Below are 17,571 nucleotides of genomic sequence, written 5' to 3'. Positions count from 1 at the left end.
GGTTCTGTATTTATTACAAATGTAAGAGAAACATCAAATGTTTAGGGGTAAACACAGCAACAGTGTTTAACCATGCAATGCCAATTAGATCTCTTTTTAAAAATGTTTGCTTTCTAAATAAATATTTACATATGTATATGTGTGTATGTATACACGTTTAAATATATACATATTAAATACCTAATGAAAAGGCCTTAATCACGTTTAATTAAAATCATTCGATCACAGTCAGTCAGCTGGCAAAACGTGTGTTAATAATAGTAAAAAAAAAATGTAATCCCCATGTAGGCAACTAATAACTGGACTATATAATATATATTTGATTCTGAGAGCGAGTCTACTTCCATGTTGGAAAAAGTAAGTTGTTTGCTGTACTAATGGCGATGAGAAGAAAAAAGAAATAGAACTGTCTCAGACATAAGCCATTAATTTCTGCCCCTAAAAACGAGTGCAAGACTTTTTTTTTCTTCGCCCTCACCAGAGTGTTGAGTTGAGAATCTATTGCATAGCTACAATCTGTCACAACCTCTGATGCCCTACACTGAGAAAATTTGGATTTGAAATCAAAAGATGAATATAAGATCATAGATGGAAACATGAGCAGCTTTCAGCGTTTGATAATAATATCTAGAGGTGTTAAAACATGAAACAGACTACCAAACATTTAAATAGGCTGAAATAGATGCAATTAATCTGATTGCATATCTTTTGCTTTCAATATTGTCGTTAATCCAGTGACCAACTGACATCACCAAACTGTTGCATTTTTTCCCGTGAGGCTCCTCTTCAGAAGTTCAGAACATCTCTTCAGAGTTGCATGCTCAATTCAGTTAAGGTCTGGTGATTCATTCTGAACAGTCTAATACCTTTCACTTTTGTCTACAGATGACTTTCTTGCTGCAATGTTTAAAAATTTGACTGAATAAATGTTTGTTTTTTGGTTGTAAATTTGTACAATAAATTTCTGTAGGCTTCTAAATTCCCTCTGCTGCTTACATTGAGTTACACCATCAATACAGGTGGCAATAGAGAATAGTGAACCCATTCCAACAATGCATATTCTAGTGCGCTTTAACTTGTATGTTTTGGTTAATAAGCAGATTCTTTCTTCCTCCACACTTTAGGCTTTCCATCACTGGCTGTTTTTGGGGTTTTCTTCATAGCGCTCATATCTGTTAGCAGCTGCTGTTCTTTCGACTTGTTCAGGTTTTGGTGGTTGTTACATAGTGGTTTCCTTCAAAATTAGCGTATTTGTAATGCCGATGTTTGTTCAAATGCTCTGACTTTCTCTTATAGTCCGCTTTCTGGTCTTCCTGTTTTAAGTGCAGTCTTCACAAGCAAAACCCGGGGCTACAACCATCTTAACTAACTAGTCTACAGTATATTCCCACCAATTATCAAAAACCTGTTAAGCCTACTGTTATTTCCTAACAGTTACAAATGTTTAGAAACTTTGTACCAGAGCTACTGTAGGGGTTGTACACTGAGCTTGACTGTTTGGCTGAAATCGTCTGATTAGCCACTTTGAGATTGCAACAAAAATTCTGTTGCTTTACCTCAGGCAATCTAGACGAACTGCGTACCCTGACTTGTGTGGGTTATGGTGTGAAAACGATCTTACATTGAGTGGTAAACAAATCCAGGAGAAAAGGATGCTTTATTGTGGATATGGTTCGCTTTCAGACACTTCTCATTATTCTGAGTTTAGCCTCAGAAAGGGGAAGTTCCTGTTTTACAGAAGGTTCACAGATCTAAAGTGTTCGCCTATGTCTACAGTTTTGCAATCACTTCAAAACACCGACACTTAAAGCAATGTTCTGAGCTTAGATAATGCCAAATAATCCCAATGTAGTGTAAAAAAACATCAGGAATTTTTAGTGTTTTTTTCCCCAGAACCTGATCTCAAGCAATTCCTACAGACATTCAGGTGCATTTTCATGCTGTGAATCTCATTCTACCACATCCCATAAGCGTTTTTATTGAATTTAAAAGGGACTGACTGTGAAGGCCATAGAGCATTGAACTCATTGCCATGTTCATAAAAGCAGTTTGCTTTGTGCTTCATGTTGGAAGTAATTATTAGATGATGGGTAAATTGTTTGAGACATTTCTCCAAAATCAGGTCCCTGCTCTCAATATATTTAACAGCACCACCTGAACCTTTGTCATTTTCTTCAATGGATAGTACATATTGTATTTATATAAATTAGAAGTTGCATGCATAATTTATTCACTAGGGTTAGTGAGACCTTTATATTCATGTATTTTTTTTTACTACTCAATATTCTTAAAAAAAAAAAAATTATTGTGGTTATTTTTTTCCCATTATTTTAATTCCTCGAGTATAACGCAGGGCTTCATTATCCAGTAAAATTGAACTTTTTGCCCGAGATAAAAAGTGCTTCGTTGGCTAAGTTACTTATTGTGAGAGAAATGACCTGAGTTTGAAGAAATGTCAAGTCATTCAAGAAAAACTGTAACAAACGTGTGCCAAGAAAAATATACACTATACACCATGCACCATATACACCATGCACTGTTGACACAAAGCATCCATGGGTTCATGGATTCAGACCCTACCATAGGGATGCCTCAACAGAAATCAATATTCAATAGACCAAGCTATGTTTTGCAGTCTTCAACTACCCAGTGTTTGTAAGCCCTTTCCCACTGCAACCTGAGCTTTCTGTTCTCAAGTAAAATAACTGGAACCCATTGCGATTTTCAGCTGTTGTAGCTCATCTACCTCAAGGATTGACATTGTTGTCCATTCTGGCACACTTTTCTGTTCATTTAAATTTTTTAAAGAGCTTATGTGACTTACTGTAGCCTTTTTGTCAGCTCTGACCAGCCTGGTCAGTCTCCCTTTGACCTCAAGGTGTTCCACAGAATTATTGTTCTCAGAGCTGCTATTCACTGGATTCTTTTTTATTGCCTTATTTTGAGTAAATCTCAGAATAAACCATATCCGTATCATTTTATGTAATGCACTGCAGCCACACTTTTGACTTATTAAAACTGCATGAATGAGTAGGCGTACAGGTATTTCTACTAAAGTTCTGAGTAAGTATATGTACTACCATACAATAAACCATTGTATATTAATTGTACATTTTAGTCAAGCCAAATAATCAACACTTGCATTAAACAATGTTTCATATCTGTAATAATTGCAAAAGTAATTCATCCAATTAATCACGCAATGACTCAATTTAATCAGCACCCAATCTGACATATTGCTGGTTGAGAACTGAGACTGAAAGGTAGGTTCTAGTTTTTACACCTGAAGATCAGAATCTACTCAATTATCACATTTTGGGACTACTTTTATTTTATAGCTAGGAGATTTTCTTTTATATATTAGCCGAAGCAGGTTTACTATATCAACAATTAAACAGACATAAAAAGAATGTCTTCATTGACTGCTATTACATTTACATGTATGGCATTTGGCAGACTTTACTTTGTGTGCATTACTTGTGTATAATTAATGCTGAACTTTATGGTTTGAGAAAGCTCAATGCAAAGACTCATTGTTGTGCCACATCCTTCTGTGAAATATTTATGTTTGCAATAACTGAATATGATACCACTTCACACTTTTAGCACGCTGTGTGCTAACACTACCTGCCATCAACACCTGGGGTTCGGGGATTGTCATAACAACTCTTGATGTAATTCTGCCGTATTATGACAAATTACCCATGACCTCTGCAGACATGTTTGTGTCACTGTTGCTCTAAATTCCTGAGAGAAATGCAGCTTATTTTATGTGTCTCATTAGCAGTTTGTTGGGCTTCCTGCCATTTACTTCGATGTGCCTCCTCTGCAGAAGAGTTGGCTCCAATTAGATTCAGCGCTGTAAAGGTGTGATTTCGAGAGGAAGCTGTCAGACAAATGCACATGTCTCTGTTCTCCCAGGTTTGCAAGCTCTGCAGTGGCATAATTGGACCAAAATGTAGCACAATTTAAATCTATCTGAATATGGCAGAGATGTTGGCATGAGTGTGTATCCTTGTTAATAGAGAAATTTTCCAAGCAAGTGGTTCGGAGGCGATCACATGGAAATTGCACACATCAGAATTCAGACCTCTTATATAACTACGGACTTATTCGCTATTCAGCCACACATGAAGTGGAGTTCCTCGAAAACAGGGTTCGGTTTTAAACCATTCATTTGTGACCTTGAGCTTAAGTGGATTTTCCTTTTGATGAGCAGCGTTGCTCCAGCACCACTGTCTGACAATTTATTGTGACCACAGTGCGGAAATGTACATTTTGGGTTGTAAATACACAGAAAATCATTAAATGGCATTTTTGGAATGTACAATATTAAATACCTACACAGACCAGGCATAACATTATCACATTATCACATTATGAGAGGTGAAGTGAATTTAACTGATTATCTCTTTATCATAGCACCTGTTTGAGGGTTGGATATAATAAACAGTAAGTAAAATTTTGTCTTCAAAGTTTACAAGACGTGTTAGAAGCAGGAAAAATGGGCAAGTGTAAAGATTTTAGCGAGTTTGACAAGAACCAAATTGTGATGTCTAGACGACAGGGTCAGAGATTCTCCAGAACTGCAGCTCTTGTGGCCTGTTCCTGGTCTGCAGTGGTCATTGTTCATCAAAAGTGCTCCAAGGAAGGAACAGTGGTGAACCGGCGACAGATTCATGGGCGGCCAAGGCTGATTGATGCACGTGGGAGTGAAAGCTGATCCATGTGGTCCGATCCAACAGACGATCTCAAATTGCTGAAGAAGTTAATGATGATGATGCTCGACAGGTCAGAAGTTTTTGCCAGCAAAAGGAGACCAACCCAATATTAGGCAGGTGATCATAATGTTATGCCTGATCAGTGGCCATAAAGAAATGCCTGATCGGTGTATAAATGACACTATTGATTCATATTCTAATCCTTGTAAAATTCATTGAAAGGTTTGACCTTTTGCACAAAATCACCTGAGACAGCTCTTTAATCAGAGAGACCGCTTATCCTGATTATTGCGTGTGATTTTAAATTATGAGCACTTCCTTAAAGTAAGGACTTAAAGTGCAACCAGAGTGCTTTATCAGTGTCATGGAAAGAGCAGCATGTGCACCTAATGTTTAATAAAGCACAAAACCAAGTAACAAAGAAACCATACCCTGATCAAGAAAACATACAAGACTGCAGTGAAATGTGTGATACGTGTGCTAAAGAAGGGTGAAAAGGAACCATGTGTGAGTGATGAGTGACATGTGACATTTAATGGATAGTGTAGTGGCTGATGGGAATTTCAGTCCACAGCCATATTTCTGACTGTCAGCTTAAACTTATAGTATAATGATGCAACTCGAACTAACTTAACCATTTCTGTTGTTGATATTAATCCTAAAATTAAAAGAAGCAATTTGAAATGATGATGAAAAAGTGTACATGGCAATCATTGCAAGCAATTGCTTCATATTCAGGATACCTATGACTATAGATTCACAATATACAAACATCATCACCTGTCAATTCACTTCTCCAAGCCTAGAGTTCATTGTGCAAACCTGTAGAATTTTCTGGATCAAACACTATTTTGTGAAAAAAAGAAGAAAGCCATGTTGTTCATTAAAAGTGATGATTGATGTGATAATTCCCACTAAGCCTATTAATCTAGATAAAGAATTGATTCTCCTTTTAGATGTTCATTGCAATGCTTGCTGTTTTCTCATTCATGCTGCATATGATTGTATTCATTTCTCTATTTTATATTTGTTATTATTTAGTTGTCTTTTGCTCTTGTGTTACATTGTATTGCAGTTGACAGTGAAAATAGAAAGAAGCATTTTCTATTCCCAAGCAAGTGTTTGTGTTTAACGTATTTGTCTAGACACTTGTATATTAAACATCTGGTAGCCTCAGAGAATTAACTACACACATGGTCTTTTTTTATCTGTATGGATCGCCTGACAAATCGACTTGAACACCTGAGTTACTCCACTATTGAAAACTTCCAGTTTATATATTGATTAAAAAATAAGTCTCTAACTCTAAATACTGCCCTCAGGGACTATCATGCTTACTTTACTTGTTAGCTTTTAAGCTTAGCCAGGATAATGAATTCCAGGCAGACAAGTGGCAGCTGGTGGTCACTGCTGACACATTTTAAGGGTACTTTATGTAAAGTGTGACTTGAACAACACATTTAAGTAGTTCAAGAATGAACTTTAGCAAGGAAGCTACAGCATGTATACACACACACACACACACACACACACACACACACATATACACACACACACACACACATATATATATATATATATATATATATATATATATATATATATATATATATATATATATATATCTTTTCTTTTTAAAGTTTGTAAGCAAGGAATGAAATGAACCTCCATTGTTTTTCATAACTGTCCTAAAATTCTTCTAGAGAGCCGTTTTAATGGCCTCTAGCATCTAAAACTGTCCAGTTAGAAAATGCCACACATTTTTTTGTTATTAGAAGTTGTAAAATAATAAATTGCATAATATTCACACAATGACAGCTCTGAAACCTTAAATAATTTATTTTATTATAATTCTTTTTAAATGGCAAGTAGTGTGAATTTCAGCTCTTAGAGCAACCACTGTAAAAACAAATAAAATAAAAAATGCAATTTAATGATATATGGGTGCTTCAAACATTTTGGGCTTCAATAGCTGCATTTTGTTTCCGCAGAATTTGTTCTGGCACAGTTCACTGATGTGAGGTATGCACAGATATTTTAACGTTTTTATTCAGGGTGAAATGTTAGCCATTCAATGTCATTACTGCACTACTAGACAATCAAGCAATGTAAGTGCAAATCAAAATATAGTTCCTAACTTAACTTCTTCCAGTATTTTTACATTATCAATCACAATACGAAAGCTAGTCACACAGTAGAATACTTTTCCTTAATTAATGCTTGAACAACTACAAATTTAGCATAACGTATTTGTAACAACTACAAATGTAGCATAACGTTATCATTGTAGTGCTTCAATAATTACAAATCTCTATAATAAACTAATATTTTGACTGAAGTGCAATGATTTAGTAACTAATCACCATGTGGAGAAAACAAAAAGGAGTTGAAACACCAGGTCATTTATACATATCAATATATATTGAGCATATACTGTCCTTACTTTGTTGTTACAGAAGCACAAGTTACTGTAATGTAAAAATAATAGAACAAATGCATTATTTTTTATCTTTTTTTCTTACTAGTAACTAGTGTCCAGAATGAAATATTAAAGTTTAGTACAATTGTCAGCATAGTAATAATGAGTGACCAGTTTGATTAAGTTATTATGATTTTATCAGCAAGGCAATATTAATTATTAAATCATTACACTATAGTCAACATAGTAGTTTATTATAAGGACTATGAGGGTAACACTTTATTACTTACTTCTAAGATAAGTGGTAATAAAGGGAGTTGGTAGCTTAGTTGTTAAGGTGTTGGACTTGCTGGATCTGAAGGTTGTAAGTTCAAACCCCAGCCACACCAAGCTGCCACCTCTGGGCCTCTAAACAAGGCCCTTAACCCCAAAGCTGCTTAGTTGAATGAGATAAATGTAAGTTGCTCTGAATAAGGGATTCTGCCAAATGCCATAAATGGAAGATAGTATGTCTATTATACAAGGAACCATACTATATTAGCAGCAAGGTAGAGTCTATAACTAGCAGCCTGATGGTAATGTTAATATTATAGCCAAATGGTGTTAAATGAAATATAATAAAATAATATACAAATTGTAATTCTACATAGTTTCCTATACAATCTCAGCTATGCCTATTGTGCTTTATTTAAAGATTTATGTCTCAGTTATTAAGGAAATGGATACTCAAAACAGGGTAGCCCTTATTACTGACTACATCTCTGCTATTCTGTTTGTCCCTGGGACAGCAGGAAGTTTCTAATTTCACACTTGCTGTCAGGTTACGTCAGTCGAGCTATAAAGCTGCCAGTGTAACCGACAGTCTTTGATTTTTGTGGTTAGAGAGGCTATTCTGTCTGATGTTTTTTCAGATTTGGATTAAGAGCTACTACTGAACAGAATTATGGACTCAAACCTAAATGATATATGCAACGCTGCCTTGAAATTTGGTCAAAATAACATATTAGTCTTATCCTGCTAATGGAGAGTGGAAGCTTTTATCTTTGAAGTGTGCAAATGACGCTCCATCACGCTTCCTACAAAGAGAGCTGCTTTCTGAATGCAAGGCAGGACACATGACATCAGCTGTTGGAGGTTGGGAATATGAACACACAGGACAAATAAAAAAGGAAACTCAGAATATATACACATGGGCTTGAGGGAATAATTAGATATGTCATGAAGGCTTCAAAGCAGTTCATTGGTGTGTAATGTTTTTTTTTTTTTTTCTTTTCGTTTGCTGCTGGCCAGATTTAAGGCACAGCCGTGTTTGCTGACCCATATCCTGAAAACACATTCAGCCCAACTTCAGACAGGAATCTGTGCAAAGGTTAGACTCTAACAACAACAACAACAACAACAGAAAATGCATGTTACTCTCTGAGACAGTGTATGCTGAAGAACATGCTTTGTGCAGTTTGTACATCTTCATATGGCAACTTTATTTTTCAAGAAATTACAATTATATCAAACAAACCCTGCCCACTTGCCAACATCACATCCTTTTTGTGTCCCAAGTAGTTGATTGGTCAATCGATTTAGCAGCAAGCAAAAGAAAAAAAAGAGATCTGGCTCCTGCATATCAAATACACAGAAGGTTTTACTTTTTGTTGAGCTGTGTTTTATTTTCCATTGGCTGCTGTAACAGCTATTTAGATTTCCACATCCACTTGCTCCTGCAGTCCATGCAGTCAGGTGTCAGTGTTTTAAGTGCCATTGTGTGAAAGTGAATAATGACATCCAGAAACTGAGAGAAATGAAGCCATTTAATGTATGTTAGTTGTGTAACTAATTCTTGTAGACCTTCTTTAAAAACAGCAATTTTTTTAACCTTCCTCAATGCCACAGTGTTGCCAGATTATTAAGTGCCTAGTAGTGTGTGGCGCCTCAGTCTTGCTGTTGAGGGCTGGGAATTGTGTCGGCCACCGAAGCAATAACAATTTGCTCTCATTTTCCTGGAGCCATTGAGCAACATATGCTGTTATATGATATGTTATCCTTTTGAAAGTATCCACTTCCTGTAAAATGTAACTAACTGTGAAAGGGTGGGGTTGTGCTCAGGTACGCTGTGCTGTGTGTGTGTGTGTGTGTGTGTGTGTGTGTGTGTGTGTGTGTGTGTGTGTGTGTGTGTGTGTGTGTGTGTGTGTGGTAAAGTCTTAGTGTTACATTAAGGAACATTTTCCTCACACCATCACACTGCCACCTCCAACATGTAGCATTAGCATTAGTCCTGCTACACAAGAAGCTCTGTGGAATCAAATTGTTCACAATCTGATCCTTCATCAGTGCAATCATGATGTAAATAGAACCTGGATTTACTTGAAAAGGAAAGCATTTCCAATCCTCAGTGTTCCAATTTTGCCTTTTTACAGTTTGCTGATGGGCTTGTAGTTAAGGTAAGTGAAGATCACACACACCAGTGTGGATTTGTGACTCTGACATGTCTTTTTGATTGCATGATTCTTAGTATGCTCCACTGATGTATACCTTGTGTGCTCGTCTAATCACTCATAGCTGTTTTGCATTTCACACAATTCTCTATGAACCAATCATGTGTGAGAAGCCCAGGAGTAGATCCATTTGCAAGATGCTTCTCTGTCACATTGAGAAACACCAATCATGCCAGGATAGCCACCTCACTCACAGAGTTTGTGTATTCCACTCAATGCTTAACTGAATATGAGCTGGTTCTGGCCTGCTTGATTTATTCCATGCATCACAGGTTCATTTGTGGTTAAGAGGTGGAATTTTTGTGAACCCACATCCAGGGGGTGAGCTTATGGAATAAGCTCTCAGTTCAGTGTAAACTCTTGTGTTTTATCCCAGTATGTGTGTTCTGCATGGCATTTGTTTTAAAGGAAAGGTAAAGGTTTTTTTCCCCACTCATAATCCACTGAAAAGTTCAAACACATGGCAGTTCAGTAAGTCTGAGGGTAAAACAAAGGTGTGTAGTTCACAGAGTTCACTGAAGACAAAAAAATCATGACTGTATCAATAGAGAATGTCACTAATGAGAAATTGACTTTTTTCTACACATTACAAAAATAAAGTACATCATATTATTTAAACATCCCTGTGATTCCATCAGAATAAAGCATCATCCTGTGAGTCATCATCTCCGCAAACACTAGTGTATGATCACAGCTCTTGAACGAGACACTCGTCACTGTGCTTTGTCCCTTACACATGCTGCTGAACTGACCTGATTTCTCAGTACCGATGTACCAAAATCACTGTTTCTCAAATTGGAACACATTGGAATAATAATGATTAGGGACTATATGATAAGTCACAAAAAGTATTTGTTTTTTTTGCACTGCAAAGTGCGTTCTTTTTTCATTTTCTTTTTTTTTCTGTTTGTCCCCCACACACACACATAGGCCTTCATAGAAATTCTTATACATAGACACACACACACACACACACACACACACACACACACACACATATATATATATATATATATATATATATATATATATATATATATATATTTATTTATTTATATATATATATATATATATATATATATATAATACACATATATATACACACACACACACACACACACTCTCTCTCACTCTCTCTCTCTCTCTTTACCCCAATTCAGTCTAAAGTATCAGTCATAGAACTGTACACATAAAATAAAGCACTATTTCACATTGTGGACTGGAAACTTGGGTCACAGTCTTTTTGGATAGTTCTCTCTTTTTGTGCTCTTATATTCATTTGTCTTTTTCGCTCACCAAAGGGGTTTGATGAAAAAGCCTCACACACTGCCCCAACCCAACTCCATGCTGCTGATGCTGTGATTGGCTGGTTTGATTTTAGAAATGAAGAACCAGCAACAGGATGGATGGGAGAAAAGCTGTCACTGCCAGGTCAATGCATCCAGGGCTGCTGTTGTACAGATCAGGTAATGGGAGGGTAGAGTCACTCAGTAGTCTGTCTCTCTCATTCATCTGTTGTTAAAGGGAAAAAAATAAATGAAAACAGAGGATGGAGGGAATTTAGGTCTCCATGATGCATATGAGTTTGCATGTCTGTTCATGTCATTTTTGTTTGTACTGACATTCTGTCTGTTCTGCCTGCCTTGTCGCCTCTCGTTTCTTTTTCACTTGCTTGGTCTACCTCCTTTCATTTATCATCACGCCCACTGTTTTACCCTCTGGTCACGTATCTTGCATTAGTAGAGTAACTTGCGCAGCAGGAATTGACCTACATAAACCTCAACTGCACACTCACACATACACAGAAAGAAACTGCACCACCCAGAATCATCAGGTGACACAGTTTTATTTATTTTTACCTGGGTGGGTATTTGCGAATGGAAGATGTTCTGCTGGCTCTCCACGTTTATTGAGATGGTGGTGGTTGTTATGGTACTGGTCGCATGGTGTTGATTGGGAGTGTTGGGCATTGGACTGCCTGCTCCTGGCTGGTTAGCTGGTGATTTGGAGTCAGTGTCGTTGCCAAAGGCGAGGATTGCGTTTTCTGTTTTGAGAAATGTAAGAAGAGAAAAGGCAAAATCAGCGCTGTATTTTTTTTTCTTGCTTCAGTTCGTTCTCTAGTTAACCTGTGTTTTTTGCCATGCCTCTCTGAACACCAGGCTTACAATGCAGTCAAGGCACCGCTTTCCAAGAAAAGCATTCAGCATAGCCAGTGCACAGTCAATGAGCAACAGATCAATTACCAGTCGAAAAAGTGGACTCACATTCACAGAATGTCAAGTGTGGTTGGGGGTGTCTGAATAGCTTTTGCTTTTTTAATATATCTGTACCCACAGCTAAATAAATCAAGGGTGACTTTCCCTTTACCATTGTAAATTCACATGACTACCAATTAACTGCTTACTCATTCTGTTAAGTGACCAAAGTACGGTAAACTGTGGCTTTATTTGAACATATAAAATATAATTTAAATTATTTTTGAGAGATTTTGATGCGGAAATAACACCTTACATTTTGGTGCTGCACACAGTTACTGGTTCAGTCATAGCTTGTCATTACACTCTTCTTGTGAACATTTCAGTAACAAACTAAGCACCTAAACACCATATGCCTAAAACAGTACTTCTAATAGTTATCATATTTACAGACAGTATGATAAAATACAGAGTGAAGATATTACCAGAATTTGGATTCTCACCACAACACATGAATGTTTACCAGATTTCAACGGCCAATTAAATCCATCTATAAATGTTGTCTGTTTCTTGTATTTGGATATCCCCATTCAAGTAGATATAAGAATTAAAATAGCTGTCTGGGAGTGCTGCCAAGATGTCCACTGAGTGGACAAATCCCATTACAAGGACTCTGGCATAATGCATAACTTGCAGGAGTTCATCCACTGATGGCAGGAGCCTCTATAGATATTTGCTCTTCACAGCACTGCCTGATTTCACAAATGAGCCGCGCGCCTCGAAAAAAAAGGAAATGTTATGAGTGGAATCAGGAGGTGGAGTGAGTGCCGGGCTGAAATGAATAAGCTCTCTAGAGTATTTTCTTCCAACAAAATGAAAATGATTGGTGGCATAGCGAAATCATCTGGCATGCAAAATTGTATATATGAGGGGTCAGCAACACAGAGGGATTTTACACTTACAAAAAACTGGTTTGTTGTTAGTGGCTATATTATGTTATTAACGAAATAGATGCACATTTCAGTGTTTTGCAAAGGAATGCAGCATGTGATTTGACAGCTGAGTGTGAAATGCTGAAAAGAACCAGTGGTGAATAAAACATTATGGGATTCTAATTCTAGTGATGTGCACAGCTGTTCTGGTAAAATACAGATTTCATATATTTTCCATTTTTTTTCCAGAAATAATTTTTTTCTTCCAACATGTCAATGTTTGAAGTGTCTTTTTATACACGTGTGAAAATGCAATTGGCTACACAGTACAGATACAGTATTCACTCCCTTAAAAATAAAAATAGTGCATATATTTAACAGACTTGGTACAATCCTATCTAGGAACATTTACATGGACAGACAGTTACCCAAACACAACACTGCCCTGATATGACCATCTAAGTAGCTGAATAGTAATAATAATAGATTTATAGCTAGATAAATGTAGGTGAGGTGTTATATCTCATGTTGCTCTAACTGCCGAATGGTATGGTGCAACATAGATAGACAAAGCTACAGGATGTGAATAGGCAATGACTAAACTGAGTGTAAACAGCTTTTGTCTTAATACATTTGTTTTGTCTAAATAACAGCCTTTGCCTAAATAATACATTTGAAGAAAATTTGTAAAGACGGTGTGCCTCTGAACAAATAACATCTCCTAAAATTTTATACACACACACACACACACACACACACACACACACACACACACACACACACAGAATTCCAGTGAATTCTTTACAGACAATCAATAATAGGTAAAGTGTCATGCTTGCAGATTAACATGATTTGAAAACAGTCATACATTTATACAGCACATACATATATATATTGTTGATTTACATTCATGTGTAATAGTGTAGGTATATAGAGAATCATAATGTTGCACTGAGGATGATGGTCATTTAGTGGTACACCTGTGAGATGAGGTTCATTCTAAATGAGTTTTCACTCTTAAATAAATAAATAAATAAATAAAACCTCAGCTGCTTTCGGCGCTGATCTTTGCTTTTCTCCTCTTTGCAACTCTCTGACTCTTTGCACCATTAGTTTTACTGCAGGGAGCCACATTACACGCAATTACTGAGACATCAGAGTCAGCGCTTAGACTCAAACCAATACACACTCGCTCTCTCACAAGCCATAGCCTCTGACAATGTGTGTGTGTGTGTGTGTGTGTGTGTGTGTGAGAGAGAGACAAAGAGACAGGAAGAAAGAAAGAGAGAGCAGTGAAGTGTGCACCCAGAGCAATTAAAATACAGTAGCAGACATTTCAGAAATAGACACTTGCTGGAGAGCAGGAACTTTCAGGGCTGGTAGTGGACTCTGTGATCACTTCTCACTATTGCCTCTGAGTTAGCACTACTGTAAGCAGCCAAGCTACACTGTGTCATACCATTGAGCTGTGAGCCAAAGCTGTCACGTAAAAAAATGCTTTGTCACGGCTTCTTACCTCCACAACGGTTTTCTTTGGTGATCATGTAGTTTAGAGTCAGCTTCAAAATAACCATTGCTAACCAAAGTTTACATAGACATGGGTTCACACAGAACTCTTAGGGTTTGGAACACTGCCAAGGGTAATAGGACATACAACCTTTAAAGCTAATACATATTTAAAATAGTTTGCTTTAATATGTTAAAGATAACTTTTAATTTCCAGAATTCTGGAGTGTGTTGTATCTGAACTAGGTTAATGATTTCGTGCTAAAATGTTGCATCATTTACTTTGAAAATAATAAGTGAAATTCTTGTGAAAAATCTTTTTTCTTGCCTCTTTAGAAAAAGACTATATTTGTTTTACATAACTCAATCCCTGGTGCAATCCATATAGGGAATTTGAGCTAATATATATAATATATATATAAATATTATGTTAATCAAACTTTTTCTTAATGCAACATAATGCCTGGGTTGTCATTAGAAGTCAGTATTTGGTTTACTTTTACTCCTGGAACATCACATGCTTAATGTACAACAGAAAATTGATATGCACCTTATTTCTCAGCTAATGTTGCAAATAAGTGGATGGTGATGGACCTTGTGACCCATATTTGGTATTCGTGATTCATGCCCAGGTTAGTTTTGGGATCCAACATGACCACTAGAATAAAGTGGTAAATAAATGATAAATCCCCATCTGGGTCATAAATATCTATAAATAGGCAAAATAACCCAGAAATACAGAAATATGTGGGAAATGACCCATGACTAGTCATACTGAACCAATACATGGTTCAATATGTGTTCTGTTGTATATATCAAACCAGAACTGGGTTCTAAAAATGAGACATTTAGCCCAACATTTATAGTGCTATATTTGTTACTGAACAACATACTGTACAGAATCTTTGTATTTAGTATGTAGGTTTACTGTAATCACATGACAGCTGACACCCTGGCAAAGCACTAACAAGTGCTTCCTCTGAGACATTTAAATCTGTTGCTCACATGACAACATAAGTGCAACTGTGCATCTGTTTACATGAACAGATAGACGTCTGTGATCAGCTGGTGCTGCACTAATCAACAGAGAGAAAGGAAAATAGTGCCATCCTTCCCATCCAAGACAGCAGGCCCAATTATACTGTACATCATCATGCTTTAAGCACTCAGGATTATAGGGTAAAACTTTATACAGAAAGCTTCTGCTTTTCGAGCCTAATAGCATTCTGGTCCAAATGATATTCTTAGCTCTAGTACATGACCTCCACTGGAACAAGGAGGTTTGTACATGTAGTCTATTTTCTTGAGGGCTGAAAATCAAGTCACAACTTCAAGAGAAAAACTGTGATGTGCATAAATACATTGTGAACATGTTCATCAGTAATCTTGTGTATATTTAAAATAACAGAAAGGGAGAGAAAATGGTAATGGTGGCCCTCTATTCTTAATTGCACCTGTGTGACAACAGTGAAGTCAACCACTTTTCAGGTTTGTGCTACTATATGCAATAAGTGCCATATTTAGTACATTAAACAAAAGAGAAAAGAGACTCACTTAGACAGATGTTGTCATGGAAATGGATAAGGAAGTCATAGCACTGCTCCCTGTGATTCCCACTGGCTGCACACGAACACCACGGCCCCACATTAGATGTGGAGTTATCCAAATAGTTTGGGGTGATAGTGGTTCCTGCAGAAGAAGTCAGAAAGAGAGAAAGAAAGAACATTTAATGATCATTTATAATATAAATAAATAAATACAAGCAAAATTATTCCTTCCTAGTCGGAATATTCCTAACTGTGTGGACTGCATTGAAATGTGACTGGTCTGAAATGTTCCAGAACACTGTGTGCAGGCATCTCTGAAGAGAGACTACTCTTCCTCATGCTTGCCTTTCAGAAACCCAGTTTGCAGTGATTTCACACATTGTTAGACAATCATTTTTATCTACTACTCCGTCATCACAGCTGTGGTGGTGCTGAAAGGTTCGGAAAATCTTTACCTTCACACCTTTGTACAATGTGTGTGGGTGAGAGGCCCAGAGACAGAGAAAAGAGAGACGGGAAAAGGAAAAAATGACTACATTGTATATGTGTTTTTTTCTGCTATCCATTGTGAATTGTCTGCATGGATGTCAACTAGAGATTGTAGTTTTTTCTAGACAGTTCTAGCTCTGTGAGATGTGTGCAAGCATTTTCTGTAGGGGATAAAAACGCCGCTGTAGTACTCATTGTCTGCATGGGGAGAGAGACTTGACTTCAGCTGAAAAAGGGGAAAGTGGAAGTGCTGCACTTTGGTGCTTTTGTGGCCTGAGATGGACTTGTTTAAAGACATCGATTTCTTTTGTCCTGAACACAAAAGTGTAACATCTGCACAGCACATCTTACAACAAGCTTTAATGCTAAAGAACTAGGTCATGTGCCTACTCTCTACTTTTCCTTACATCTCTTTTCCTACACCCCTGCCTTTTCCACTTTCTCAGACTATAGACCCTTCTACTTAAACATCATAATAAAGCATATATACTCAATGGTAGAAGTCAACTAGATAAAGTGAACAAATAGCTTTTAAAATGAAATTGTTCGAAGTGTTGTATGCTTAAATATTTTTTGTGCTTTTCCTGATTCTTTTAAAATGTTTTTTACATTCTCACCTATCAGACCAGTGTAGGCAATGAGGCAGGCCCCATAGTTCTCTTGCTGGCAGCCACTGGCAGTGAGCTCTGAGGGCTGGCAGTCATGCTTGAACTGGGCCCAACGAGATCTGGGGGAATCATAACAACACATCCATCATTCAACCAGCCAGCACATTCCTCCATCACACACACACACACACACGCGCGCACACACGCGCACACACGCACACACACCCACCCTTTCCACTTGTGTATGAGGAAGTCGAAGGTAGTTTGGGTCAATCCGGCCAAAATTTCTTGGCATTAGCATTCTCCAAATAATCAGACAATGGAAACATGTGCCAATGACAAAGCAGCCATTCTGATCTATCGAATTAATTAAGAACATAAAAATGATACACCATATTTTTTGTATTACATGCAATCTGTTGAGTTCTGCTAAAACCAGATGTCACGGCAGAAATAAAGGTGGATGGAATGTGCCAAAAATGATCTGTCCTGTTGTACACAAACTTATCCTCTCTTTGTTTTTCTCTCACTACTTGCATGCACACACAGACCTTCTGATTTGTTGTGTCTCTTTTTTGTCATCAGCCACATGGCAGGCATAACAAAAAACTGCTGGAGTGCTGCCATTGCTTCCAGACATTTAACCAGTCAAGAGAACTGAGTAA

The 17,571-nt window shown here is 37.1% G+C and overlaps 1 protein-coding gene across 1 annotated transcript in view; it reads right to left on the bottom strand.

Annotated features, from left to right (window-relative positions):
- Window positions 1-10,720: 10,720 nt before the first annotated feature.
- gfra4a (GDNF family receptor alpha 4a) overlaps window positions 10,721-17,571 on the bottom strand; it is a 108,287-nt gene continuing 101,436 nt past the window's right edge. Inside the window, exons 5-8 of the mRNA XM_046864056.1 lie at window positions 16,916-17,025; window positions 15,817-15,951; window positions 11,489-11,673; window positions 10,721-11,141 (exon numbers count right to left, since the gene is read on the bottom strand). Coding sequence (XP_046720012.1) covers window positions 11,007-11,141; window positions 11,489-11,673; window positions 15,817-15,951; window positions 16,916-17,025 — 565 coding nt within the window. The 3' untranslated portion in view covers window positions 10,721-11,006. The remainder of the gene's footprint in view (window positions 11,142-11,488; window positions 11,674-15,816; window positions 15,952-16,915; window positions 17,026-17,571) is intronic.

Source organism: Silurus meridionalis, chromosome 2 (genome assembly GCF_014805685.1).
Source record: "Silurus meridionalis isolate SWU-2019-XX chromosome 2, ASM1480568v1, whole genome shotgun sequence".
NCBI classification, from domain to species: Eukaryota; Metazoa; Chordata; class Actinopteri; order Siluriformes; family Siluridae; genus Silurus; species Silurus meridionalis.
Note: the sequence above shows the minus strand (reverse complement) of the source record. Positions and strands in the feature narration are given on the sequence as shown.